This window comes from Pipistrellus kuhlii, unplaced genomic scaffold, assembly GCF_014108245.1.
Source record: "Pipistrellus kuhlii isolate mPipKuh1 unplaced genomic scaffold, mPipKuh1.p scaffold_m20_p_8, whole genome shotgun sequence".
NCBI classification, from domain to species: Eukaryota; Metazoa; Chordata; class Mammalia; order Chiroptera; family Vespertilionidae; genus Pipistrellus; species Pipistrellus kuhlii.
This window is the reverse complement of record NW_023425584.1, coordinates 294,141-320,721: the sequence shown is the minus strand read 5'-3', so window position 1 is coordinate 320,721 and position 26,581 is coordinate 294,141. Positions and strand designations below refer to the sequence as shown.

Here is a 26,581-nt window from a genome sequence, read left to right as displayed (position 1 = left end):
GCTCTTTCACTTCCACATTCGTGGGAGGTGTCTGCTCGCAGTCTGTGAGGGATGTTTTTGAGGCACAGTTGGCATGAGGGAGGTGCTCACGTCTCTGAATTAGAGACCAAAGGGAATGGGCAAAGGCACAGACCAGCGTCCCCGAGGCCTGGGCAGGAGATGGGATGCTTCTATCGGAGTCCCCTGAGTGTCCCCTGCTGCTCGGCCACCTGGGAACTCAGGGAGCGAGCGTCCTCTGACAGGTTGTGTTAATTATACTAATTATTATACTTGGCTGTTCCATAGGTGTTTGATGATTTGCATAAACACGTCTAGGACAGAAGGCACCAGCGCTCTGATTGGGAGTGCCTGGCGGCTGCGGTGAACCTGACAGACCTGACGCCCTGACCACACGCATGTTAACATGAATAGTTAGGCTCTCATCGCCCTGGGCAATGTTTCGTAGTTTTCATTCTAGAGGCTTCGCCCATATCATTAAGAACTTGTTAACGTGAAAAAACCATTGAAACCTGTAGAGAATTTGTGTGAGTTTATTTGAGCCAAACTGTCGACATCTGCCAGGAAGCAGAACCTCAATGATTTGAGATGATGCTCCGGAGAAAGGCAGGTTATGTCTGTATTTATACATTGTAATCAAAGGAGGAACATAGATGGGTTACATGAAATCCATTGGTGAAGGATTAAGGAGGTGGGATAAAGCAAAGCAGGGGGAACCCCTAGGATTGGATAAAAAGTAAAATGATGGCCGAAACCGGTTAGGCTCAGTGGATAGAGCGTCGGTCTGCAGGCTGAAAGGTCCCAGGTTCGATTCCGGTCAAGGGCATGTACATTGGTTGCGGGCACATCCCCAGTGGGGGGTGTGCAGAAGGCAGCTGGTCGATGTTTCTCTCTCATCGATATTTCCCCTCTTCCGGCTTCCCCAGGCAATGGCGGCCCCCTTCCCCCCTCCCCCCCCCCCCCCGCCCCCGAGCAAGCAGAGTGAGCAGTGGGTGTGTCCGTGGCCGTCTGCCGGGCGCTGTGTGGCATCCTCGCTGGGAATGGGCGCTGATGTTTCTCCCGTGCTTTTGATGCACCGCTGAGATGATCATACAGATGTTCTGCTTGTCTGTTCATCTGGTGGTGTGGGTTGAACTGTACATCCCGCCCCCACAATACGTGGAGGTCCAGGCCCTCAGTCCCGAGAAATGTGACTATTGGAAACGGGGTCCTTGCAGGTGCCATCGAGTTAAGATGAGGTGTTGGGTGGGCCCTAATCCAAGGCGACGGGTGTCCCTATAAGAAGATGGTGTTATTCTGTCTCCCACAGCCTGCCCGCTGGACCCCAAAGAGTCACATCCATCCAGTTTGCAAAATACATGGGTCCTATCCCAACATCTCCAAAGTCTCAGGACAGTAGTTCTCAACCTTCCTAATGTCTCGACCCTTTAAAAATTATTTTTAAAAAATATTTTATTGATTTTTTACAGAGAGGAAGGAAGAGAGAGGGATAGAGAGCTAGAAACATCAATCAGCCGCCTCTTGCACACCCCTACTGGGGATGTGCCCACAACCAGGGTACATGCCCTTGACCGCAATCGAACCTGGGACCTTTTAGTCTGAAGGCCAATGCTCTATCCACTGAGCCAAACCGATTTCGGCTGCCTCGACCTTTAATGTAGTTTCTCATGTTGTGGTAACCCCCAACCATAAAATTATTTTCGTTGCTACTTCATAACTAATTTTGCTACTGTTATGAATTGTAACGTAATGTAAATATCTGTGTTTTCCGATGGTCTTAGGCGACCCACAGGTTGAGAGCCGCTGCTGTAGAGCCTAAGACCAGTAGCAAAATTACTGTTATGAAAGTAGCATCGGAAATAATATTATGGTTGGGGGTCACCACAACATGAGGAACTGTATTGAGGTTGAGAACCACTGCTGAGGGCATCAATTTGAAGTCCAAAATCTGGCCTAAAGCTCCAAAATCCCTAATCTCAGCATCTACATAACGTAAATCAGGCCTGGGTGAGGCTCCTCGTAGATTGCGGAGCGAGCCGGTCCTCCAATCCCCTTATACTCGGGTGTCACAGGATAGACATTCCTGGCAAAAAGGGAGAAAGTGGCCCGCCGGCTGGCTCTGTGGTTGAGTGTTGGCCTGTGAACGGGAGGTCAGGGTTTGATTCCTGGTCTCAGCTACTTTGAGACCCAAGGGGCACAGGTTATCCCTGTGGCTGAAGGGCCTGCCCCTCCCTGCGTGTTCCCTCCCTGGCTGAGCTCAGCTGGTGAGCTGTCAGCCCAGAAGCGGAATTGTTCCTGCGGTTGCTTGCGGGGTGGGGTGTGTCCTTATATTAGCTAAAGCTGGGGGGGGGGGGGGGCGGTGAGGCCGGGAAGGGCTGGGAGCTGCAGGCAGTGAGATCAGGAGGGGCTGGGGCAATCCCAGGCCGGTCGGCTTCGCTCACGAAGAAGTCAGGAGGGTTAGGGCCTTGGGGACAGGCTCAGGGACCAACTGCCAGGCCCACTGCTGCCCTGGTTGTGAGCCTGTGGGGCCCCCAGGCTGGGGACCTTTGTTTTGAGGGGTCTTAAAACTGGGCATTGCCCGGCCAGGTTGAGTGTTGATCCATGAACCCGGAGGTCACTGGTTCGATTCCCCGTCAGAGCACAAGCCTCGGTTGGGAGCTCCGTCCCCAGCAGGAGGCAGCCGATTGATGATGCTTCTCTCATTGATGTTTCTCTTTCTCTATCCTTCTCCCTTCTTCTCTCTCCGAAGTAAATCAATAAAACATATTTAAAATGAAAAATGCTTACATAGTTAACCTTCTTTTAAAAAAAGCTGGGCGTTCAGGGAGGGATCAATAGAATATTCATCCGCTTTATGCTGATATACCCAAATGAGGTTCATTTACTTCACCGGTCCTTGGGAGTGGCTGACAAATGGCTAATTGTATTTCTGCTACCTGTCTCCCTGAGTACGGTTACTCCTTGCGGTTCCCCCCCAGCCGGGAGGCCCGCTCCGGGTTCTGCACTCGGGTCTGCCCGCAGCAGAGACAGTCCTCACTGAGTGGAAAGCACGTAAAACAGGCGGCACCAAGGCAGGCGACCAGTCTCCGTAGAGCTGGATTCTTGCCATTACTCCGAGAGCCTGGAAAACCAGAAACCCGATTCTCACTTCCTCACCCGGGCCCATGGAGGCAGCCTGAGAATCGGCTGCTGCGGGAGGAGCCCAAGGAGCTGCAGGCACCGGGCTCAGCCGTGTCCCCAGGGGCCTCTGCCCAGCGCAGGCTCCTGAGTCCCTCTGTGGGCGCTCAGGACGAAGGAATGGCTCCTGGGCCTTTCCTGCCTCACCCCCCTGCTGCCACCTGGGACCCCGCTGGGTCCTGTGAGGAGGGAGGACCCAGTGGTGGTGTTCCTCATCCAGTTTGGTCAGGAGCTCGGAGGCACTCTCCCCATGTTCCCCCTCCACTCCTCCCCTCCCCCTGCGCACACAGGTCAGAACCTGGTAAACACTCAGGCCACGATGGAGGAAATAAAACAAACTTTCCGCCTTCGACAGGATCTCCACCTGGCCTGCATGTTAGAATCACCTGGGAGCCTTCAAACGTCCTCCATCAGGCCCCGGACTGAGTCCATCAGAGCCCGTGGGTGGGCTCCGGGCAGTGCACCTGCCACTCCCCAGGACGCAGAGCCCGGAACGCAGGCTGTGACTGGATGTCAGGGTGCTCGGATAGAACAATCCATCTACACGCTGCTGTTCCGGAATAATGTCTGGTTTATACTCGTTAATGCTTTGCAGTTCTCAAAGTGCACTGAGCTTTTAAACATTTAATAGAGATCTTATAGTCTACTGTGGGACAGGGATATGCAGCAAATAGAGGAAGTTAGCCGTGTGTGTGTGTGTGTGTGTGTGTGTTTGGGGACGGGAGGTGTATGTGTGTTTGGAGTTGGGGAAAGTGCTGAGCCTGTGGTAGCTGTGTGTGTATGTGAGTGTGTGTGTGTGAGTGTGTGTGTGTGTGTGTGTTTGGGAGGGAGCCGGGTGTGGAGTTGGGGAATGTGCTGAGCCTGTGTTAGCTGTGTGTGTATATGAGTGTGTGTGTGTGTGTGTGTGTGTTTGGGAGGGAGCCGGGTGTGGAGTTGGGGAATGTGCTGAGCCTGTGTGTGTGTGTGTGTGTTTGGGAGGAAGCCGGGTGTGGAGTTGGGGAAAGTGCTGAGCCTGTGTTAGCTGTGTGTGTATATGAGTGTGTGTGTGTGTGTGTGTGTGTTTGGGAGGAAGCCGGGTGTGGAGTTGGGGAATGTGCTGAGCCTGTGTGTGTGTGTGTGTGTGTGTGTGTGTGTGTGTTTGGGAGGAAGCCGGGTGTGGAGTTGGGGAAAGTGCTGAGCCTGTGGTTTGATGGATCTGAGCTGAGAGGAAGCCCTGGTGGGGGAGGAGGAGGAAGTGCTGAGATAAGGTGTCACAGGCCCTCGGTGGGCCAGGCGACAGGGAGGAAGGCTTCCTGGGTTACAGTGTGTGGAGGGGCACTGGTTGCACAGCTCGCACGGATAGCAGGGCGCGGGGACCGGACCAGTGTTCTGGGTGTGCGGCCTGTGAGTGCGGCAGGGCCCGGAGCGAGAGCAAGGGGCTCGCTTCCCGGGGACCCTTCCCAGGGCCCAGACGGGGTGTGAGCTCTTGATTGCAAGAATGAGAACTCCCCCGGCCTTGGCGTTGGCAGGCATCAGGGTTGGAGAGTCCAGGTAATGACTTTGGAAACAAGGCCCTCCCTGAGGGAGCACTTCCAACCTGTCCAGCTCCCTCTTCTGCGGCCCCGCCCCCCGCCGGCCTTAGCTCCAGGCCCACAGCTTTTGCAGCTCTGTGGTGCCTCAGAGCCTTTGCTCCTCCCCTCCTTCCTTCATCCTGTCCCTCCAACACCAGGTCAGGGTCCACCCCATCAGAGCTCCCTCCTCCTCAGGGCAGGGATCCTCTTCTGTGGTGATCCCGGAGCCCCGGAGCCCCATTAGGGAACAGCCAGAGCGCCTCTTCCATTCCGGTCCCGGTCCCTCTGTCTGTCCGTCCTCAGCACCCGGAAGGCACCTGGTGCCCTCTGTGCTCTGAGCACCAGCACGGCAGCCAGGAGCCTGGGTGAGCGGAGGGTGGAGAGTGAGCCATGAATGAGTGGGCGAGCGCGTGAATGGATGAGGTTGAGTGAGCGGGAAGGACGGGGTGCGCGTGGGTGGAGGAGCAAGCGAGTGCTACAGGTGCGCGCGTGGGTCGGCGAGAAAGGAGATGGCGAGGGAGCTGCGAGGGGCTGAGGGTTGATGAGTGGGTGGGCGGGAGGGCAGGTGGGTGGCTGAGGGCGGGCAGGCGGGAAGCGGCGCAGGCGAGCCCGCGGGGAGGAGCGATGCACGCAGGAGGGCGGCGAGCGCGCCTCCAGCCCAGGCTGCGTGGCTGGGGCGGGGCCGAGGGGCCCAACCGGGGGCGGGGAGTGGGCGGGGCCAGGCCCGAAGCGGGCGGACCGAGGCGGGGCGTGGGCGTGGGGAAAGCGTGGCAGGGGCGGGGCCAGCCGAGAGCCGTGGGGAGTGGGCGGGGCGATCAGGGAGTGGGCGGGACCAGCCCGGGAGCTGGCGGGGGAGTGGGCGGGGCGATCAGGGAGTGGGCGGGGCCGGGCCGGGAGCTGGCGGGGAGTGGGCGGGGCGATCAGGGAGTGGGCGGGGCGGCCGGCGGCCGGCGCGGAGGGCGGGCCGGAGGAAGTCACGTGGCGCGCGCTCACATGACTGGCGGGGCGATGGACCCGCTGCCCGCGGCGGCAGTCCCGGCAGCGGCTGAGGTGGAGGCGGACGAGGAGGCGGATCTCCCGGCGGCAGGTGAGGCGGACTGGCGGGCGGGCTGGCGGCGCACCTGGGCCCGCGACCCCGGGACCCCGCGGCCCTCGGCTCCCTGACCTCCGGCCGCCCGCCGGGTCGCTGCGCCCGCTCCCAGGGGCGCGCGTGGCTCCGGCTCGGTGTGCGGCCGCGGTCCCGGGCCCGAGCACCTGCCGGGTCTGCCCTCGCCGCGCACTCCGCCCGCGTCCTCCGGCGGAGCCCGCCGCCCCTCCCTCTCCGGGTGCCGCCGCCCGGGGTCCGGCAGTCACGGGGGCCAGGGCTGTGGCCTCCTCCGGGACCGTCACGTCCGCCTGGCGCTCTGAGGGGATGGCGTGAGCGCGGGAGGCGGCGGGCGGCTGGGCTTTCCCGGCTCCTGTTCGGTGCCCCCGGCCCCCCGCCCCCGGAGGACCCCCGTGGGGGATGTCGGTGTGACTGGCTGTTCTCCTCGGCAGAGGGTCACACAGTCCTGGGGAGCCTGACGAGGTGTCCCTGAGTCCTGGAGGCCCCAGTGGGTTCATTGGGGGGAAAGGGAGGCTGCAGCCGCCGGGTGAGGAGGGGGCGTTGCCCTGGGCCGCCCACGTGACGGGAGACCCTGGGTGAGTCAGTGGGACAGCAGCCCCTCGCCCCCTCCGCCCGCTGTCCTCCCTCCACCGGAGCTGGGGGGGAGCATGTGATGGCCCCGCTGCTGGAACATTGTGTTCAGGACGTCACCCCATGAGCCCAGCTGGACCCCTCGGCCGGTCACGCTCGGAAGTGGGTGACGGGTGGGAACGCCCTTTGCCCGGGGGCGTCCTCCTGGAGGGGGTAGCACCGCTCTGGGTGCTTCAGGCAGGGCTCACCCAGGGCCGCCGTTCGCTGGGGTGACCGCCCTCTGTGACTTCCTGGGGCTTCCCGGCAGCTGGCCCGCCTGGAGGCCGGCGGCGGCTTCATTGGCGGCTCCCGGTGGGGACCCGGCAGCCCGCCCAACTCCCAGAGCCGGTCCGCAGCAGGGGCCCCGGGGGGTCGCCGGCTGTGGACACGGCCTATCACTTCCTTCCACCCAAACCTGTGCCCGTCTGTGGGGCCGGAGACATGGTGGGCACATCTTTCTCACATTCAGAGGGCACGGGGAGGGGGCGTGCCGGGTGGGGTCGGCCTTGGACGGGGTCCAGGGATGAGGCCTGTCTCGCGCTGTAGCCGAGGTTGGTGTTCGCTGTGGTTTGTGGAGACACTGCCAGTTTCCTCTCCTCTGGTGTGGTGTCTGCGGGCCAGCGTCTCTGAAGTGCAGTTGGGATTGTCAGGAAAAAAGTACTGTGTTCCTGTGGTTTGCAGCACTTCTCGTCCTGTAATTCTTGGGCGTTTAACTTGTGAATGTAATTCCCTTCCTAAGAATTTAACATTGAACTGAAATGCATGGACAGACACATTTCCTTTTAAAGGAAGACCCTTTGCCGAAACCGGTTTGGCTCAATGGATAGAGTGTCGGCTTGGGAACTAAAGAGACCCGGGTTCGATTCCGGTCAAGGGCATGTACCTTGGTTGTGGGCACATCCCCAGTAGGGGGTGTGCAAGAGGCAGCTGATCGATGACTCTCTCTCATCGATGTTTCTAACTTTCTATCTCTCTCCCTTCCTCTGTACAAAATCAATAAAATATATTAAAAAATAAATAAATAAAGGAAGACCCTTTAAGCTAACGCCCCACCCCCATTGCAGTCCCCCTCGCTGGAGGAGGCCGTGGCTCTCCGTGTGGGGTGGCCCTTCCCGTCCTGTCTGTGTTTTTATGTCTGTGGACTCGGCACACACCTCCCCGCCCGCCGCCGTGTTCCCCACGGGAGTGTATTAGCTTCCTGCGGCCGCGGTAACAAGTCACCACGCCTCCAGTGGCTCCAGCCATACACGTGGGCACCTCGCAGTCCTGGTGGTCGATGGCTGAAAGGAGGTTTTCCTGGGCTGAACTGCAGGTGCGGCCCCGCTTTCCGCCTGGAGGCCGGGGGATCGTGTCCTGGCCGTCGGCAGCTCCCTGTGGCCTCTGCGTGGCCTTGGACGGCGCCCTTTCTCCTGTGGCTGTGGCCACGGTGTCCTCATGTGTCGCTCTGGGTCATGTGACCGGGCCACACCTCACAGAGTCCCCTGTTCTGGGGGTGAGCCCGTGGATGTCTTGGGGTCCATTCTCCTGCCAACTCTCTAGATGCTCTAAGATGGATTGCAGGGCCATAGGGTTTGCACACTTTTTAAAATATACATATTATTACTGATGTCGGAGAGGGAGAGAGAGGGAGAGAGAGGGAGAAACATCAGTGATGAGAGAATCATTGATCAGCTGCCCCCTGCAGGCCCCTCAATGGGCATCGAGCCTGCAACCTGGGCATGTGCCCTGCCCAGGAATTGAACCCTGACCTCCTGGTTCATAGGTCAATGCTCAACCACCGAGCCCCACCAGCCGGGCTGCACTCTCTTCGTTTTAGTGGATACTGACCCATTCCCTGCTGGGTGGCAATGGCCGGTGTATACAGTAATAAGTAATGGGAATGGGTTAAACGCATGCTTTCTCCTAAGCTCATCAACACGAAATCCTGTTTTTAAACTTCCTTCAGACTTAGAAAAGTGAAGAAGGTGTTTCACTTTTGTTTTTAGTGGTATTTCCTTGACTATTGGTTAGCCCCTTGAAGTTTAGTTTCTCGTAATAATTTCACCTTGGGTGGTCCTGGACTGGCTGTTCGTGTCTTTGGCCTGGGGACAGGCTTGCTCCTGCTGACTTATGGAGCCGTTCTCCGTGTGTTTGGACACGAGTGCTTTGTGGGTTTTATTGGAGCTATAACGATCGAGGGAGCGGCGGAGCGGGACGTTCTGTCCCCGGCCCCGCGGTGCGTGCTTTCCCGCGGCCTCTTCGAAGCCACGACCTCAGCGACTGCGACGTGGCACCAGGACGGCAGAGAGCCGTGCCACGTGCGCTCGCTTGTCCTGTCGATGGCACCACACGCTGCGCGGGCCACACCGCGCACCTGGCCCTGCTCTCCGCAGGCCTGTGCCCTGAGCCCGGCCCTCAGAGCCGGCTTCCTCCACCGGAGCAGCTCCCGCGGCATTCCATTCATTCCCCCGGGAAGCTCCCTGGAGCCACTTGTCTTTGCAGAACTCCGCTGCCTCCTGGTGGCCTGTGGGGTAAGGTCAGAGCTCTGCCGGTCCCCTCACTGCCCACAGCTGCCCGCCCGGGCGGTCCCCTGCCCTCTGCGCCGCCTGCTCCTGCCTGCACACGGTTGTTGAGACCACTGAGCTGCACTGAACATGACCTCGGCTCACAGCTCTGCCGGCGCTCCGCGGTCTCCTCCCCGCCTCCCACACGCTCCCATGCCGTCTCCTCCGGGCCAGCTGATGGCTCTCTGAGTCCCAGGGCCCAGCACGTCTGCCGCACAGAAAGGCGCAGGGTGTGAGGAGGATTGTCTTTACATGCTCTCTCTGTCACACACACACACACACACACACGTGCGATTTGCAAGGTAAAACGCGTCCATTTGGAGAAAGAGGAAGTAGCGGGGGGCACGATTGTGTAGAAGAGATTTTGGTGGAGTTTGTGGTTAGCCGGAGAGAGATGTGCTCGGCGGGGAATTCTGTTTGGGCGTGCGTCCCCCTTCCTGAGAAACGCCTCCCCGAGGAGCTGCTGGCCACGTGCCCGCCGGGACCTGCTGTGTCACCCGTGGTGCATGGTGCTCACGCCCCCCTCTGAGGCGCTGTGGTGTTGGGGGCCTTGGCATGAATCAGTAAGACACCCCAGCCAGATCGGGGGCAGGCGTTCTTTGTGCAAATCTCAGGGCTAAAACCCATGCTGTCCGTTTCACAGTAGACGCCGGGGGGAGCCCAGGTCCTGGCACAGTGAGAGCACTTGCCAACAGCAGCCTGGCCCAGCTGTGTGTAAAAACGGGGCTTTATTGATCTCAGATGGGGGAGAGGAAGAGAGAGACACATTGGTGATGAGAGAGAATCACTGACCGGCTGCCCCACAGTGGGGACCAAGCCCACACAGCCTGCCATGTGCCCTGGTGGGAATCGAACCATGACCTCCTGGTTCATGGGTTGACACTCAACCACTGAGCCACATCAGCTGGGCACAAGAATAGTTAAAAAAAAAAAAATAAAAAAAAAATATATATATATGTTGATTTTTTTACAAAGAGAAAGGGAGAGGGATAGAGAGTTAGAAACATCACTGAGAGAGAAACATCGACCAGCTGCCTCCTGCACACCTCCTACTGGGGATGTGCCCGCAACCAATGTACATGCCCTTGGCCGGAATGGAACCTGGGACCTTTCAGTCTGCAGGCCGACGCTCTATCCACTGAGCCACACCGGTTAGGGCACGAGAATAGTTTTTTGTTTTGTTTTTTAAAATATATTTTTAATTGATTTTTTACAGAGAGGAGGAGAGAGGGATAGAGAGCTAGAAACGTCGATGAGAAACATCGACCAGCTGCCTCTTGCACACCCCCTACCGGGGATGTGCCCGCAACCAATGTACATGCCCTTGACCGGAATCGGACCTGGGACCTTTCAGTCCGCAGACCGACGCTCTACCGCTGAGCCACACCGGTTTCGGCAACGAGAATAGCTTTGTAGGGAGTTTGGGCTCCCCGTGTCCACTGAGCAGTTAGCGTTGGGGGGGAAGAGATGTATCGTCTCCACATCCCTCCTGGCAGGTCCTGCCGCTTGTCAGCAGGACGGCCGCTCCGGCCGAGGTCTGTCTGGGCAGGTGGCCCGGCCCGGGCGCTGGGGCGTCCAGCGGCTTCCGGGCCCAGCATCTGGTGCAGCAGGAGGAGAGTCTGGGAACTGAACCTGCCATTCGAGGCAGAGGCCTGTGCTGTGGTGGAGGGCCAGGTGGCTCATGGCCAGGACTTACCGAGGGACATCATTGGGCCCCGACTCTGTCGGCTGTCCCCGACCGGCCGCTCTGCCGGTGCCGGGCACGAGGGCGGAGCACCGCTCTCCGCTCGCGGGAGTGAGGAGGTCCGTGTGCCGGGGTGTGCGCCGCCTCTGCCTCCGGGGGTGCGGTGGACTGGGGTCTCGGGGAGTCCCTGTGGGAGTGAAAGCTGAGCTGTGTCTCGGGGTGGACAGTGGTGGCGGCCGCCTCGGTGGGAGAGGCCCGTGGGGGCGAGCTTTGCGGGGAACCATGGCAGCCACGCCTTCCGGACACCTGTGTGGTACCTGTGGCTGGAGCCTTCCCATCGCCTTTATGTTACAGGTGGGGAAACTGAGGCACGCAGCAGGCCCGTCCCTTCCCTGGGACCACACAGCTGGTAAAGCTGGAGCTGGGGCCCTGACTGGTTTGGCTCAGTGGATAGAACGTCGACCTGCAGACTGAAAGGTCCTGGGTTCGATTCCGGTCACATCACCACTGGGGTATGTGCAGGAGGCAGCTGGCCGATGTTTCTTTCCCATGGATGTTTCTAACTCTATCCCTCTCCCTTTCTCTCTGTAAAAAATCAGTAAAATATATTAAAAAACGGTGGAGCTGGGGTCCAGCCCGGCGTCGGCTGTGGTTAGCACAGGGTCGATGTTAGCTCCGGGCCGGTCCATGGGCCTGCCTTCATGTGCCGCCCTGGAGGCGCCGTTCTTTTCGGGAAGGGAGTGCGTGTGAACAGTGACCGGGCAGGAGAGACACGGGACCCTGCGAGGCTGCGCGAGGCGGTTTGCGGGGGACCCGGCGGAGCCGTGGCAGCAGAGTTTGGGGTCAGTGCGCAGGGCGGCGGGAGCTGGGGCTCGCCGCCGCTGAGTCCTGGTTGGTGCAGGGCGGGCCGCGGGTAGTCTGGAGCTCGGGCACACCGAGGAGAGGCGAGCCTTCTCTCTTTTCTTTTTAAATGTGTTTTATCTATCTACTTTTTTATTTTTTTATTTTTAGAGAGAGGAAGGGAGGAGGATAGAGAGAGAGAAACATCGATTGGCTGCCTCCCACTGTGGGGATGGAGCCCGAAACCCAGGCATGTGCCCTGACCCGGAATCCAACCATCCACTTCCTGGTTCAGGGGTCGACTCTCAACCACTGAGCCACACTGGCCGGGCAAGGGGGCCTTCTCTGCACAGAGAACCAGGACGAGGCTCCAGGCAGTGCAGGAGCTGTGCGGGGAAACACTGGTGACTAGGAGTCTTATGGGACGTTTGCCCGGTTCCCAGGCTGCCCACGTCAGCTCCCCAGGCGAGGCTTTCCGGTTGGCGACGGCACTCGGTGTGTACTCGGCAGGCGGCTGGAAGGCCGTCCTGTCCTCCCTCCGGGAACCCACGTGGGCAGCGGATGTGGTAAATGGGCTCTGTGGGTGCCTGGGGCTCGGGTCCGCACGAGCTCTGCCTGGGATCCACACAGTCCCATCGGGATTTGGAATATTTCCCCTTTCATGTCAGAATATTCTAGAAAATCCGAGCCACTTTCAGACTGCACCAGCCAGACCCAGGATGACGGTTTAAGAACAAAACCAAAAATGGTTGAACTTAGAGATAGGGAATTTTTTTTGTTTTGAACTTTAAACTCCTACAGTGTAAGTTATTCCCCAAATTAGCTAAAGGAGTCTCCCCGAAACTTCGCAGGAAGTCACTGCCTCCCCAGTGACAATGCAGGGAGCCGCCAGGAGCCGCGCTCCAGGCCCACTGCCGGCTCCTTGCGCTCCAGTGGCTCAGACCCCCTGGCCGGTGATTGTGTCAGCTCTGACTTCGCTTCCTGACGTCTGAAGCAACAAACCATGATTTTTCCCCTTTGTGGCCTGGGCTCTTGCCTCTCCCTCAGGGAGGAACAGCCACTCTCAACCTGAAAATGTTGTGTGTGTATGTGTTAGTGTGTGTGTGAATGTGCACGAGTGTGTGAGAGTGTGCGCGCACAAGTGTGCATGAGTATGTGTGTGTGCATGAGAGTGCATGAGTGTGTGTTAGTGTGTGTGTGAATGTGCACGAGTGTGTGAGAGTGTGCGCGCACAGTGTGCATGAGTATGTGTGTGTGCATGAGAGTGCATGAGTGTGTGTGTATGTGTGAGTGTGTGTGTGTGTATGTGTGTGTGAATGTGCACGAGTGTGTGTGTGCGCGCACAAGTGTGCATGAGTGTGTGTGCGAGTGTGTGCATGAGAGTGCATGAGTGTGTGTGTGAGTGTGCATGAGTGTGTGTGTGAGTCTGTGTGCGTGAGTGTGTAAGTGTGCATGAGTGTGTGTGAAGTCCCACGTCCTGCATGGTTCAGGGTTCGGGCTCTGGAAGAGGGACCACATGCAAATGAAAGAGACAAGAAACAATAATTTGGAAATATTGGGGGACCAGGCGGGAGCTTAACCCAAGAGGAAGGAGTCTGGGTGTGCTCCGCCCTCGCCATCCTTTTATTCAGTTTGGGATTCACCCACAGCCCTTAGGCTGGCAGTTTCCAAGAACAGGAAGACTGTCTTATCAGTAAGGATTGACGTGACTGTCTGCTGGGAAGTGGCTTCAGCTTCTATTGTCTGGACTAAACAGTGGGTGCATTGCCCTGACCTTTGCCGAGCTCAAGGGTCACCAGCTTTCCGGGTCCTTGTCCACACTTCTCTGCAGTGAAGACCACAGGCGGTTTCCCACAAGTGTGTGTGTGTGTGTGTGTGTGGTCACACGTGTCCCAGGTCCCAGGACGACCGATCCACTGTGGAACTCGGGCTTCCTGTCTGTGCAATGGGATCACAGTGGCTGCTGTAGGGTTGGCAGGGTGGGGTGGGGAAAGTCCAGCCCTCGGGCTGTGTGAGGCCTGAGAAATCCTTCGTCCGGCCCTGCCAAGGCCTGCAGGCGGGACTTGAGATTCATTCCATCTATAATAGGATCCCTTTCATAGCAGCGTGCCTTCACACGAAACGAAGGGTGTGAGTGAGTGACGGTACACACACCTGAAGGCGGGACACCGAGGCGCTTCGCCGGCCCTGCCCGGAGCCGGCGGTGTTGGACGTTGGGCGCTGTGCTCGGTCTCCCGGTGACGACGGAGCCCCTGGGAGGGGTGCTGTGTGCCTGTCGGGGCTGACGGTCTCAGGCGCCCGGGGAAGGCAGAGGGGCCGTGAGCGATGGCTTGTCCACGCGGGTTTCCGGGTAAAACACGCCGCATGGGGGAGGGAGACGCGTCTGTTTTTGTTTCTGAAATGTAGCTGATTCAGATGCGCTTTGGAAGCAGGGCCCACGGAGCAGCCCCGTGGGCTCCCACGTCTCAGCGCTCGCGGGGAGGGCTTGCTGTGGGGGAGACACGGGCAGAGAAGCGTGGTCGTGCGGACACGCTGGGGCTGGAAGCACATGCTGTGGCCCAGGACACGATGGCAGCCGGATCCCAGGAAACGGCAGCGTTTCACCAGTGAGCTCCTGCGGGGAAAGGAAGCGAGCGCCACATCACCGGAGCTGCGTGCAGTGCCGTGGGGTCGGCAGGGGTGGGTCTGTAACTGAGCCCGGAGTTCGGGGTCCTGCAGGGGGGGTTCTCAGGGAGAGCCGCTGCAGGGGGGCGGCTGCTTCCCGCCGTGCTTCCCGCGGGCGGCACCGGGGTGTCCGCGCCCCCTCACCCCTTTCTGAGCTGCTGAGCCCTCGGTTCTGAGGCGGAGGCTGCGATAAGGACGAGGAAACTTCTGCTTCCACTTCCTGAGAACAGTGTGTCATGTCCGTCCGAACAACAGTCCTTGGAGACATTCTAACCGAGGGGAAGTGGCCTCGTGAGCCTGGAGGGAACGTTCACGCGCTGGAGGAGGACGGGGCTGCCCCTCGTGGTGTTTGGGGAGCGCTGCGTCTGCGTCACCTCTCCCACCAGGAGTGAGTGCCAGGGCCCGGCGCCGGCGTTCCCAGTGCCCGGCGTTTCCAGTGCCTGACGTTCCCGGCGCCCGGCGTTCCCAGTGCCCAGCGTTCCCAGTGCCCGGCCTTCCCAGCACCCAGCGTTCCCAGTGCCCGGCCTTCCCAGCACCCGGCCTTCCCGGCGCCCGGCGCCCCCAGTGCCCGGCGTTCCCAGTGCCCAGCGTTCCCAGTGCCCGGCCTTCCCAGCACCCGGCCTTCCCGGCGCCCGGCGCCCCCAGTGCCCGGCGTCCCCAGTGCCCGGCCTTCCCGGCGCCCGGCGTCCCCAGCGCCCGGCCTTCCCAGTGCCCGGCCTTCCCAGTGCCCGGCGTCCCCAGTGCCCGGCGTCCCCAGTGCCCGGCGTTCCCAGTGCCCGGCGCCCGGCCTTCCCGGCGCCCGGCCTTCCCGGTGCCCGGCGTTCCCGGTGCCCGGCGTTCCCAGTGCCCGGCGCCCGGCCTTCCCGGCGCCCGGCCTTCCCGGCGCCCAGTCCCAGCGCCCGGCGTCCCCAGTGCCCGGCGTTCCCAGTGCCCGGCGCCCGGCCTTCCCAGCGCCCGGCCTTCGCAGCGCCCAGTCCCAGCGCCTGCTCCGTAGATGGGCATTTTGTCCCCTCCCTCTGCTCGCCCTGTGGCAGTGACTCGGCGGTGCCCCTGGACCAGCAGCCTCACCTGGGAGAGGGAGAGGGAGGAGAGGAACTCAGAGGAACTCGTTAGCATGCGGGGCTCGGATTGAGCCTGGACCTGTGAACCAGGAGGTCAGGGCTCCATCCCGGTCGGGGCACAGGCCTGGGTTGCTGGCTCGGCCCCAGCAGGAGGCAGCCGGTCAGTGATTCCCTCTCATTGATGTTCCTCCTCCCTCTCCCTCTCCCTTCCTCTTGAGACCAACTAAGAAAATAAAAGAGGGAAGACGCTCTTCCTCAGCTGCCCGTGGCACCCAGTGGCCCATCGTCACCCAGAGGGGCCCTGCCAGCGGGCAGCGCCCAGGGAGCACCTGGCCATCAGCGTCAGGGACCCCAGTGCGCAGTGCCGCCCCCCTCAGGCAGGGCTGCCTGTGAGTGGCCGGCCTGTGCCCGCTGGGCAGAGCGGCCCCCCCACCCCCTGCATGTGACCTCTGCCCTGGCAGCATTTGCTGAGTGAGTCTGGCTCGGGCATAAGTGAGGGCATGCGTGACGGCACGGCTCACTGGGCAAACCTGTGTTCCTGGCCCTTTGGACTCCGAGGAGCAGGTCCCAGATGTCACTGCGGACGCCCTGGAGCTGGGCCGGGTGCCGACCTGGCGGAGCAGACCCGGCGGGGACTGCCCCTCCGGAGGGTCCGATGCGTGTGAGCGGGCTCACATGTGAGTGACTTTCACAGCGGAAGGTGGTGCGTGTCGTAGAAACGGACTCGCGGGCAGCCACGTGGCCACATGGCCAGCTCTTGTTTCCGCCCTGCCTCCCCCGGAGAAAAGGGCCTCTGCACAGCCTGTCCGGGTCACCGCCCTTCGTCCCCGCGTTGAACCGGGACGTGGCGGCCCGGAATGAGGGTGTATTTGCCGGTTTGCGTGTAGGCGGGCCCTGGGAGCAGGGCCTGGCCCCGAGTGCCCCTCCCGCGTGAAGGAATGGGTGCGACCCAGCTGGGCGTGGGGTTTGCGGGTGTCTGTGCTGGGCTCCTTGAGAGTGGGGACCGGGAGCGGCGGGAGCCCACCTTTCTGAGTGGCCGGTCCTGCCCGGCATCGCCGCCTCTCCTGCAGGCCTGCCCCCGCCCCCGGCCAGCGAGCCCAGGGACCCGGACCCCAGGCGGATGCAGGTGCCGCCGGGCAACCCGCTGCTGCTGTCGCACACGCTGCCGGAGCTGCTGGCCCGCGACGCCGTGCAGGTGGAGCTCATCCCCGAGAAGAAGGGCCTCTTCCTCAAGCATGTGGAGTACGAGGTGTCCAGCCAGGTACCGGGGCGGCGGCGGGCGGGCGGGCGCCTGGGCTCGGCCCGGGGCGTCCGGGGATGGCAGGGAGCCAGGCTGCCGTGGCCTTGCTGGGGCGAGTCCCTGCGTCCTTTTTTGTTTGGGTTAATCCTCACTGAGGATACTCTCTCCATTGCTTTTCAGAGAGAGAGGAAGGGAGGGAGGAGAGGGGAAGAGAGAGAGAGATTGATGTGAGGAGCCACTGACCGGTTGCCCCCACAGGCACCTGGGCCAGGGGCGGGGAGTGGATTGCCACCCAGCTACGCGCCATGACTGGGCTTTGAATTTGGGACTCTTCAGTGCAGGGCCGGTGCTCTGACCACTGGGCCGCCGGCCAGGGCCGGTGCTGTCTGGTTGTGGCCTGGCCCCCCTGCATCCCTGCACCGCTTCCTAGCAGTCTCATCGGCTGGGTCCCAAAGTGGAGGGGACACCCAAATGCTTTTTTTTTTTTCCACATACGTCCCCAGTGCTCTTGCAGACGTCCTGGTTGGGGTGGTTTTGGGTCACAGCAGGCGCGGCGCTCTCCACGGCTGACCCTGTGCGTGGCCTCCTCGGCGACACCCACCCACGTCACCTTGCTGCACCCACGGCCCTCGGGGCTGTGGGTTTGGTCAAATGCGTATGACGTCGTCTCCCCTTCCCTTCCACTCTCTCTGAAAACCAACAGAAAAAATGTCCTCGGGCGCCCTATCTGGTGTGGCTCCGTGGATAGAGCGTCGGCCTGCGGACTGAAAGGTCCCGGGTTCGATTCCGGTCAAGGGCGTGTACCTTGGTTGCAGGTACATCTCCAGGAAGGGGTGTGCAGGAGGCAGCGGATCGATGTTTCTAACTCTCTATTTCTCCCCCTTCCTCTGTAAAAAATCAGTGAGATATATTTAAAAAAATGTCCTCAGGCGAGGATTAAAGAAAATAAATAAAGAATGCGCGGTCCTCCTGTGCCCCGTTCCCGGATGAGACCCCTAAGGAGCCCGGTCTCTGGGATCCGATGCCGTAGTTCAGGGGCTGCGTTACCAGACGGGGGAGGCGGGTGGGCGTGCGGGCACCGGAGGAGGGGCGTCCCCCCGCGGTCCCGCTGGGCGGGGACCAGCTGGAGCCGCGGCTGAGGCGGCCCTGGCCTTGCAGCGCTTCCGGGCCTCCGTGTACAGACGGTACAACGACTTCGTGGTCTTCCACGCGCTGCTGCTGCAGAAGTTCCCCTACCGCATGGTGCCTGCCCTGCCGCCCAAGAGGATGCTGGGAGGTACGGCCGGGCCTGCGCGGGAGGGGCGCGGGAGGGGCGTGGGAGGGGCTGCCGCGGTGCTGGGCCCGCCCTCCCCCTGGCCGTCTCCCCGGAATAGCACCTGCCCTCAGTGGTCCGTTCCCGGGCCTCAGCGCCGGGCGGGCGGGCGGGCGGACGGCATGGACCCTGGCCGCGCGGGCCCTCTGCTCGGTAACGGGCAGGGGAGGCCCTGTGCCCGGGGAGGAGCGCACCCGAGCTGCTTGCTGGCCGCGGCCAGCACGTGCGGGAGCTCCTGAGGGAGGCCCGAGCTGCCGGCCCTGCCTGCTCCCGGGAAGCCGGAGCCTCAGCCGCCGGCGCGGCCACGAGGGGCGGATTTCAGAGTGGGGAGCACTAATCTGACCCGAGTCTGAGAGGAGATAGGAAAGGCCCGTCTTCATGGCTGCACCTGCCCTTCCCCGGGCCAGGTGAGGGCCAGGCCCCCGCCCTTCTGCCTGGCCTGTTTCTGCCTGGCCGCCGTGTGGCGTGCTCGGGAGGCGCGGGGTCCCCGCCAGAGGGGGCGCCGGGCCCGTGTGACCGACTCTGCCCGCAGCCGACAGGGAGTTCATCGAGGCGCGGAGGAGGGCGCTGAAGCGCTTCATCAACCTGGTGGCCCGGCACCCCCCCTTCTCCGAGGACGAGGTGCTCAGGCTGTTCCTGTCCTTCAGCGGCCCCGTGAGTCCCCTCAGCGCGCGCCTGCCGCCCTTGTCCGCGCCCGGGTTCGCTGCCCGGGGACAGGGCAGTGGCTGGGGTGCTGGAGGCTCCTCCATCTGGACTTGGTGGGGTTGGGTGCCTGTGGGGATGGGGCTGCTCTGTGCACGTGGGACCCGCAGCTGGTGCAGGGCGGGCGCTGGAGGCTCATGGTGGAGACTCCGGGTGTGAAGGAGTGTTTATGTTTTAAAAATACTTCCATTGATTTCAGAGAGAGGGAGGGAGAGAGAGATGGAAACATCGGTGATGAGAGAATCATGGACCGGCTGCCTCCTGCCCGCCCCGTCCTGGGGATGGAGCCCGCAGCCCGAGCCTGTGCCCTGCTGGTTCATGGGTGGACGCTCACCATGGAGCCGCGCCGGCCGGCGTGGTCACTTTAAAGGAAGGCCACACGTGGCGCCACGCCATAGGGCCCCGGCTGGGCGGCGGCGGACGAGGCTCAGTCAGAAGCCAGGGCAGCTTCCCTCCTATCGCTGTCCCCGGTGAGGCCGTCCCGGTGAGGCCGTCCCGGTGAGCCCGTCCCGGTGAGCCCGTCCCGGTGAGGCCGTCCCCGGTGAGGCCGTCCCGGTGAGGCCGTCCCCGGTGAGGCCGTCCCGGTGAGCCCGTCCCGGTGAGCCCGTCCCCGGTGAGCCCGTCCCCGGTGAGCCCGTCCCGGTGAGCCCGTCCCGGTGAGGCCGTTTCCGGTGAGGCCGTCCCCGGTGAGGCCGTCCCGGTGAGGCCGTCCCCGGTGAGGCCGTCCCCGGTGAGCCCGTCCCCTGTGAGCCCGTCCCGGTGAGGCCGTCCCGGTGAGGCCGTCCCGGTGAGCCCGTCCCCGGTGAGCCCATCCCCGGTGAGCCCATCCCGGTGAGGCCGTCCCCGGTGAGCCCGTCCCGGTGAGGCCGTCCCCGGTGAGGCCGTCCCGGTGAGGCCATTCTGGTGAGGCCATCCCGGTGAGGCCGTCCCGGTGAGCCCGTCCCCGTGCGGCCGCCCCGGGTGTGGGTGGAGGTCTCAGCTGGAGAGCGGGAGAGTGCGCGTTCTCAGTCCTCACGTCCGGGCGGACGCAGGGAGCGCTGCCTCGGGCGGGCTGAGCCCTGTGTGGACGGACTGGGCCGTCGGAGCCGGAGGTCAGTGGTCTCTCCCCCCGCAGGATGTGCAGAGCAAGCTGAAGGAGTCGGCGCAGTGTGTGGGAGACGAGTTCCTGAACTGCAAGCTGGCGACGCGGGCCAAGGTACCCATCAGGCGGGGTCGGTCCCCCGTGACCCAGCATCTCCCCCCACCGAAGGCCTGCAGGGGACACAGACCCGCCTGTGCCTCGCATTGTGCCCACTGCGTGTGCCGTGTGTGATATGTGTGCCATGTGTGCTGTTTATTGTGTGTACTGTGTGCAGTGTGCACTGTGTGTGCTGTGTATGCCTTGTGCCGTGTGTGTCAGGTTGCTGTGTGTACTGTGTGTGCCGTGTGCTGTATGACACGTGTGCTTTGTGTGCTATATGCTGTGTGTGGCGTGTGTGGCGTGTGTGGCGATGTTTGTTTCCCTTACACACACCGGGGTCCAGGCCCGGGCTGGTGTCCATGTGACCTGGATCTGGGAGCCGTATCCTTGGCTGAAAGGCGTACAGGGTGGTTCACGGTCACGCTCTGCCCTCTCCCGCCAGGACTTCCTGCCCGCAGACATCCAGACGCAGTTCGCGGTCAGCCGGGAGCTGGTGCGGAGCGTCTACAACAGCTTCCACAAGCTGCGCGACCGGGCGGAGCGCATGGCGGCCAGGGCCATCGACAACGCCGCCGACCTGCTTATCTTCGGGAAGGAGCTGAGGCAGGCAGCCAGGGGGCTCCGCGGGGCGAACACACATACACACACACACACACACACGCACGACCTGCTCATCTTTGGGAAGGAGCTGAGGCAGGCAGCCAGGGGGCTCCGCGGGGCGAACACACACACACACACACACACACACACACACGACCTGCTCATCTTCGGGAAGGAGCTGAGGCAGGCAGCCAGGGGGCTCCGCGGGGCGCACACACACACACACACACACACACACACACGACCTGCTCATCTTCGGGAAGGAGCTGAGGCAGGCAGCCAGGGGGCTCCGCGGGGCGAACACACATACACACACACACACACACACGCACGACCTGCTCATCTTCGGGAGGGAGCTGAGGCAGGCAGCCAGGGGGCTCCGCGGGGCGAACACACACACACACACACACACACACACACGACCTGCTCATCTTCGGGAGGGAGCTGAGGCAGGCAGCCAGGGGGCTCCGCGGGGCGAACACACACACACACACACACACACACACACACACACACGACCTGCTCATCTTCGGGAGGGAGCTGAGGCAGGCCCGGGGCTCTGCGGGGGCGAGGGGGCCGGGGGCTCAGGCTTTGGGGTGGGCTTAGGCCTCCCACCGTCGCCCTGTTCTGACCTGTCGCTCCGGGGGGCGGGGGGCACCTGGGTTCCTGCCTGGAGGAGAGGAGGGGAATCAGGCAGAGACGTGGGTTTCCACCATGGTGCTACCTGCTCCTGGTAGCCATCTCCCCGCCATCAGGGTCAGACCTCAGATGGGTTTGACTGGGAGGGACATGGCGGCTGTGGCTGCCCCCACTCCAGGTCTTCCCCGGACTCCACCTTCACAGAGGAGCTGGCTCCCAGGCTGCCTGGCCCACAGAGGCCGTGGGAGGAGCGGGAGAGCATTCTGGGCTGAGACCCTTCTTTCCTGCAGCCCCAGGCGTCCCCGTGGCCTGAGCAGCCAGGGTGCCGGTCGGAGACGGGCGGTGTGTGTGGGGGGACCCTCCACTCCCCGCAGGCTGGAACTGGTGCTGGCTTGGACGGCTGGCAGCTCCGCGCCCTGAGCGTCTCCTGTTGCTCTTCCTCCAGTGCTTTAGGGTCCGACACGACCCCACTCCCCTCCTGGGCCGCGCTGAGCAGCAGCACGTGGGGGGCCCTGAAGCAGGCGCTGAAGGGCCTGTCCGTGGAGTTCGCTGTGCTCGCAGACAAGGCTGCGCAGCAGGTGAGGGATGGCGCCGCCCGCCCGTCCCAGCCCGGAGTGCTGGCCCCTCTTCCCAGGTAGCCTTGGGGCCTGGGGGGCCTGGAGCCCTCGCTTCAGCCTCTTCTGATTCGGCCTTGGGGCGATCCCGCCCTGGAGAGGGGGAGGGCGCCCTGATGTGGAGCGAGAAGTGGGCCCTCCGGCTCCCGGCTCTGCGCTGAGCCACTGATGCTGCTTTGAAGTGCTTGTCTACCCCCTAGGGAGCCATGTGTCTGATGGGAGCGGGGAGGGCTGGCTACCCCCTGGGGAGCCGTGTGTCTGGCGGGGAGCGGGGAGGGCTGGCGACCACCCAGGGAGCTGCGCTTCTAACTCCTGGGGAGCTGCTGGGAGGGCGGCGCGGGCGGCTGTCCGGTGCCCGTGGGCAGCGTGGGCTTTGGAGCACGGGAGGGACACGTGCTGGCTGGTGAGCACACGGGGTGGGGGCAGGGCGGGGGGGTGAGGCCCCCTGTTCTCTTCAAACTGCTGGCTCCATGGCTTCCTGCCCGGAGCTGTGGGGCCTGTGGACACGTGCTCGGGGGCGGGGCCCGGCGCTGCGCTTGGAGCCAGCTGAGCAACCTGCTCCCCAGGGCAAACAGGAGGAGGACACTGTGGTGGAGAAGCTGAACCTCTTCCTGGACCTGCTCCAGGCCTACAAGGTGAGGCTCAGCTGTGCCTGTGTGCTCGTTCGCACGTGGACATGTGTTCACGTATGTATGTGCACGTGTGCGTACACATGTCGGTGAGTGTGTGCATGTGTGTGTCTCTGTTCACACATATATGTATGTATGCCTGTGTGAGTGCCTACACGTGTATGTGTTTTTGTGTCTGAGGGCATGCATGTATGTTTGTATGTCTGTGTGCATGTACATGCCTCTGTGTGAGTGTGTTTATGTATATATCTCCATGTGAGCGTGTTTGCACGTGCACGAATGCACGTGTGTGCGCGTGCATGCATGTGAGTGCGTGCATGTGTGCCTCGAGGGGTGGCCGGCTCCGTGAGCAGGCGAGGGCTGGCCTGTGCAGAGGAGCTCGCCTGTCGGGGTGGAGGGCCCGGGTGCCGGCCTCAGCCCTGTGGGGCGGCCCTGCCTGTGGGGCTTCCTGATAGATTGTCTTTCTGTGACGGAGCCCTTGGTGCTGAGCTCGGAGCTGGTGCTGGGGGAATGTTCTGGAAAGGGCTCCTCCAGCGAGAGGGCTGGTGGCAGGTGGCCTTGAGGCCGCAGCCTGGTGCCCGAGAGGCTGGTTTTCCCCAGACTTCCGCTGGGAAGGGGCAGGGCCCTGGGAGAGGCCCCGGGCAGCGTGCCAGTCCAGCCCCGACGTCACCCCTGCGCTGGCCACGCGGTGTTTCCCGGGGTGTGGCTTGTGGCCCTCCGGGCCCACCCGCGCTGCTCTGTGCCAGGAGCTCCTTCAGTGCGAGAGTGAGCCGGTGTGAGCCGTTGGCAGAAGGAAGCCCGCACACAGGACGGCCACCGCACTGGCGGGCCGCGCCGCACGCCCTCCGTCCTCCCCGGGGGGCCTCCTGCGGGCAGCTGCTAGCGGGCGTCCTGCAGCGGCTGCAGCTCTCGCTCCCCCAGGACCTGTGTGAACGGCACGAGAAGGGCGTGCTGCACAAGCACCAGCGGGCCCTGCACAAGTACAGCCTCATGAAGCGGCAGATGAGCGCCGCCGTGCACAGCCACGAGCCCGAGTCCGTGGAGCAGCTGGAGTCGCGCATCATGGAGGTGCTCGGGCGCGGGGGCATTGTGTGTGGGGGGTTCGGTCCTGGGGGGCACTATGGAGGTGCTCTGGCATGGAGGCATTGGGGGGCGTGGTGGGGAGCATCATGGAGGTGCTCAGGCATGGAGGCATTGGGGGGCGTGGTGGGGAGCATCATGGAGGTGCTCTGGCATGGAGGCATTGGGGGGGCGTGGTGGGGAACATCATGGAGGTGCTCAGGCATGGAGGCATTGGGGGGGCATGGTGGGGAGCATCATGGAGGTGCTCTGGTGTGGAGGCATTGGGGGGCGTGGTGGGGAGCATCATGGAGGTGCTCAGGCATGGAGGCATTGGGGGGGCATGGTGGGGAGCATCATGGAGGTGCTCGGGTGCGGGGCCATGACGGGGGCATTGTGTGTGTGGGGTTCGGTCCTGGGGGGCACCGTGGAGGTGCTGTGCACAGGAATGGTGGGGGAGGCAGGAGGAGAGGCCTGGACCACCTCTGCTGGACCCAGAGCCACACTGGGGCTCTGTGGTGCTCTGGCACCTCTGACGCCGGGCCGGGCCGGACGGAGATGCAGGGGGGCGGCCGGGGAGGCGGCGTGGGTGGCCCCCGCTGGGCCGGAGCGAGGAGGCTCTCTGTCTGCAGCAGGAGAACGCCATCCAGACGATGGAGCTGCGGAACCACTTCTCGCTGTTCTGCCTGCACCAGGAGACGCAGCTGGTCCACGCCTACCTGCCGCTCACCTCCCACATCCTGGGGGCCTTTGTCAGCTCCCAGATCCAGGGCCACAAGGAGGTGGGCTCCCGCACGGCCGCTCGGCCCCTGACCCTGGAGCTCCTTCGGACGTTGGCGGGAGCCGGGGCTTCGACGTGGGCACATCTCCTGCCTCGTGGGCGGGGTGCTGCTGAGGCTGTCCTGACTCCAGGGGAGGGGCGAGGGGGAGTGGAGCAGGACACGGGAACAGCCCTGCCTCCTGGGGGACACCAGGAGCCATAAGTGCAGGTCCCAGACCTGAGGCGGGCGTGAAGGTGAGGAGGGGCACCTGTGGGGCATCCCAGCGCTCGGCCATCCCCAGGTGGGCCCCTGAGCCTGTGGGAGACGGGGTGCCCTGCGGCGTGGAGGCTGCGGCCACACCGGCCCTCGCTCCGTCCGCCTGCGGCCCTCTGCCCTCGGTGGCCTGGGTCCTTGCCTGATCGGGGCTGGAGAAGCTGAGGAGCTGGCTGCTGCAGTCCACAGCCCTGCTTCTCTCCTGGGTCCTTCCACGCCCCTTGTTAGCCCTGGGGCGCAGCCTCCTGGGCGGGTGCATCTGCCGGCCCCCCCAGCTCCTTGGCTCGGCAGGGTCTGAGGCTCAGGATTGCTGAGACCCTGACCCGCTCCCCGCCCGCACGGCGTGCTCAGGGCCTTGGTGGGCCGATACTTCCTGGGGTGCGGAGTTCCTACCCAGACGAGGGTGCTCGGGGCTGGGCCACGTGCAGCCACCTGGACTCGGCGTCCCTGCCTCCCCTGGGCGCTGCAGGCCCGGTGGGCAGGCCGCAGGCCCTTCCTCCCGCCTCATCACCTGTGTGGTCCCTGGAGGAGGCTGTGCCCGTGTCGGCTTAGAGAGCGCCGGAGAGGACACAGTGCTTCCTAACACCCCGTGACCAGCAGGCTGCGCCCTCAGCCCTGTGTGCAGGGGCCAGGGACTGGCCACCCGCACCTCTGGTTTCGGGCCACCCCTCGTGGGCTTTGTGGAGGAACGGGCGGCGACACGGAGTGGGGAGGGCAGCCCCGGGGCAGAGACACGCCCAGCGGTGGCATGTCCCCTCTCCGGCACCTGGGAAGAGCAGGGTGCTGGGCGGTGCCGCCGGCTGACCCTGTGCCCTCCCACAGATGAGTAAGGTGTGGAACGACCTGAAGCCCAAGCTGCACTGCCTGTTCTCGGGACCCGCCAGCGCCCTGACCCCGCCTCGGTCCCCGCGGGACGGCCTGTCTCCTCACTAGTGCCGAGGACCGCGCCCCCACTGAAACCTCTTTCCACGGTGTGTCCTGTTTAATTCTGTCCGCGTGGCGGCCGGGACCAGGTGGGAGCAGGGCCGGGACAGGCCTCAGGTCTGAGCATCCGCTGACGCTGAGGCACAAGGGGTCTGCTGAGGATCACGCCATGTGTCCCGGCCCCAGCACTGGGCCTTAGTCTGGGGGTGGAGAGTTCAGATGCCCTGGAGTGGTTTTCTCCCGGCACCAGAGGGCAGGCGGCAAGGATGTTCTCCCAGCAGATGGTGCCTGGGTGTGTGCAGGGACCCCGTGTGCAGTGACAGTGAGATGATGGGCTGCATTAGCTGAGCAGAGGGGAGGTGGTACCCACGGAGGGCAGGCCTGGCCCTGCAGCCGGGCGGGTGGCCGTGCGAGAGCCTTTGAGCTACAGCAGGAGCCAGAAGGGAAGTGGCACTGGGGCCCCTGGCGCAAACTGTTTCCTGGGACAAGCCCAGCGCGGGTCCCTGGTCTGGGGTTGGCCTGCAGGGCAGTGTCCTGGTCCCCCCTGCACAGGCCCACCCATACACTGACTGCAGTGCTGAGGCCGTGCTGTGCTGTCTGCTTGGTGCCGAAGCCGCCCTGTCCTTTTTGGGGGTTGATGCCGTTTTGGTGCTTGGGGAGGAGCGAGGAGGGAGGCGGGTGCGTTGTGGAGGCGCTGGACCAGGGTCTGTTGCTGTGGTTAACTCTTCAAACCACCTCACTGCTTTGGGGACAAAACCCTCCTCCCAGCCTCTCCTGCCCTCCCCCTCCCCCCTGCTCTCCCCTAGGGCCCAGGGGATGACGCCCCCCTCCCCCAGGGCCCAGGGGTGGAGTCCGGCAGCTCTGGGTGGGAGTGGTGCTTCGTGCCCGGTGTGTCTGAACAGCAGACGGGACCCCGCGGGGCAGGCACTGGAGGCGGCTCTGGCTGATCACAGCATCGGGGGGAGCCCGCCTTCGGGGCGCCTGCCTGACGCGGGTCTCTCGTCTGCCCTAGCCTCACGTGTGGACTGACCGGAGGGGAGGCTCCGAGGACCGCGGCGGGAGGGGCTGCCCACGCTGGACTGTCCACTCCCTCCCGCGCCAGCTCCCCCAGCAGCAACCAGACACTCGGCACCACTGGGCCCAGACGCGGCGCTGGAGGCGTGCGGACTTGCTGACGCTGAGGCGGTCTGCAGCGGCCCCTCCGTCAGCCGGCGAGGGAAGCACTTTACGGCCCGAATCGGTGACTGCCACAGCCAGCTGGAGTGTTTACAGACGGCCCACATTCCCAGGTTTTCGCCACGAAACGAACGTGGAAACTTATTAAACGTATTTATACAAGTTGGTGAGGCTGTGAGTGTGTGTGAGCGGGTGGCGCCCCTCCTCTCCGGTGAAGGGAGGGCGACCAGCCTGGGGAAGGT

General features: G+C 63.2%; 1 protein-coding gene across 2 annotated transcripts; it reads left to right on the top strand.

Annotated features, from left to right (window-relative positions):
* Positions 1-5,679: 5,679 nt before the first annotated feature.
* On the top strand, positions 5,680-26,498 carry SNX8 (sorting nexin 8). Of its 2 annotated transcripts, none has more exons than XM_045576927.1 (12): positions 5,680-5,811; positions 16,301-16,491; positions 17,629-17,746; positions 18,315-18,436; positions 19,599-19,679; positions 20,107-20,267; positions 21,349-21,481; positions 22,084-22,152; positions 23,068-23,214; positions 23,841-23,987; positions 25,062-25,210; positions 26,176-26,498. In XM_045576927.1, the coding sequence occupies exons 1-11, from the start codon at positions 5,718-5,720 to the stop codon at positions 25,170-25,172; spliced, it is 1,374 nt and encodes a 457-aa protein (XP_045432883.1). In that variant the 5' UTR covers positions 5,680-5,717; the 3' UTR covers positions 25,173-25,210; positions 26,176-26,498. The 2 variants fall into 2 exon arrangements, with proteins under 2 accessions (XP_045432883.1, XP_036279750.1); XM_036423857.2 differs by having other exon boundaries at positions 23,838-23,987.
* The last annotated feature ends 83 nt before the right edge of the window (positions 26,499-26,581 follow it).

What these genes read in the sequence shown, in the direction of transcription:
- SNX8 (XM_036423857.2), top strand. Translation starts at nt 5,718, where the DNA reads ATGACTGGCGGGGCGATGGACCCGCTGCCCGCGGCGGCAGTCCCGGCA. An exon ending in ATCTTCGGGAAGGAGCTGAG is followed by an intron (nt 20,268 to 21,348) that starts GCAGGCAGCCAG and finishes CTCTTCCTCCAG; the next exon opens with TGCTTTAGGGTCCGACACGA. An exon ending in ACCTGCTCCAGGCCTACAAG is followed by an intron (nt 22,153 to 23,067) that starts GTGAGGCTCAGC and finishes TCGCTCCCCCAG; the next exon opens with GACCTGTGTGAACGGCACGA.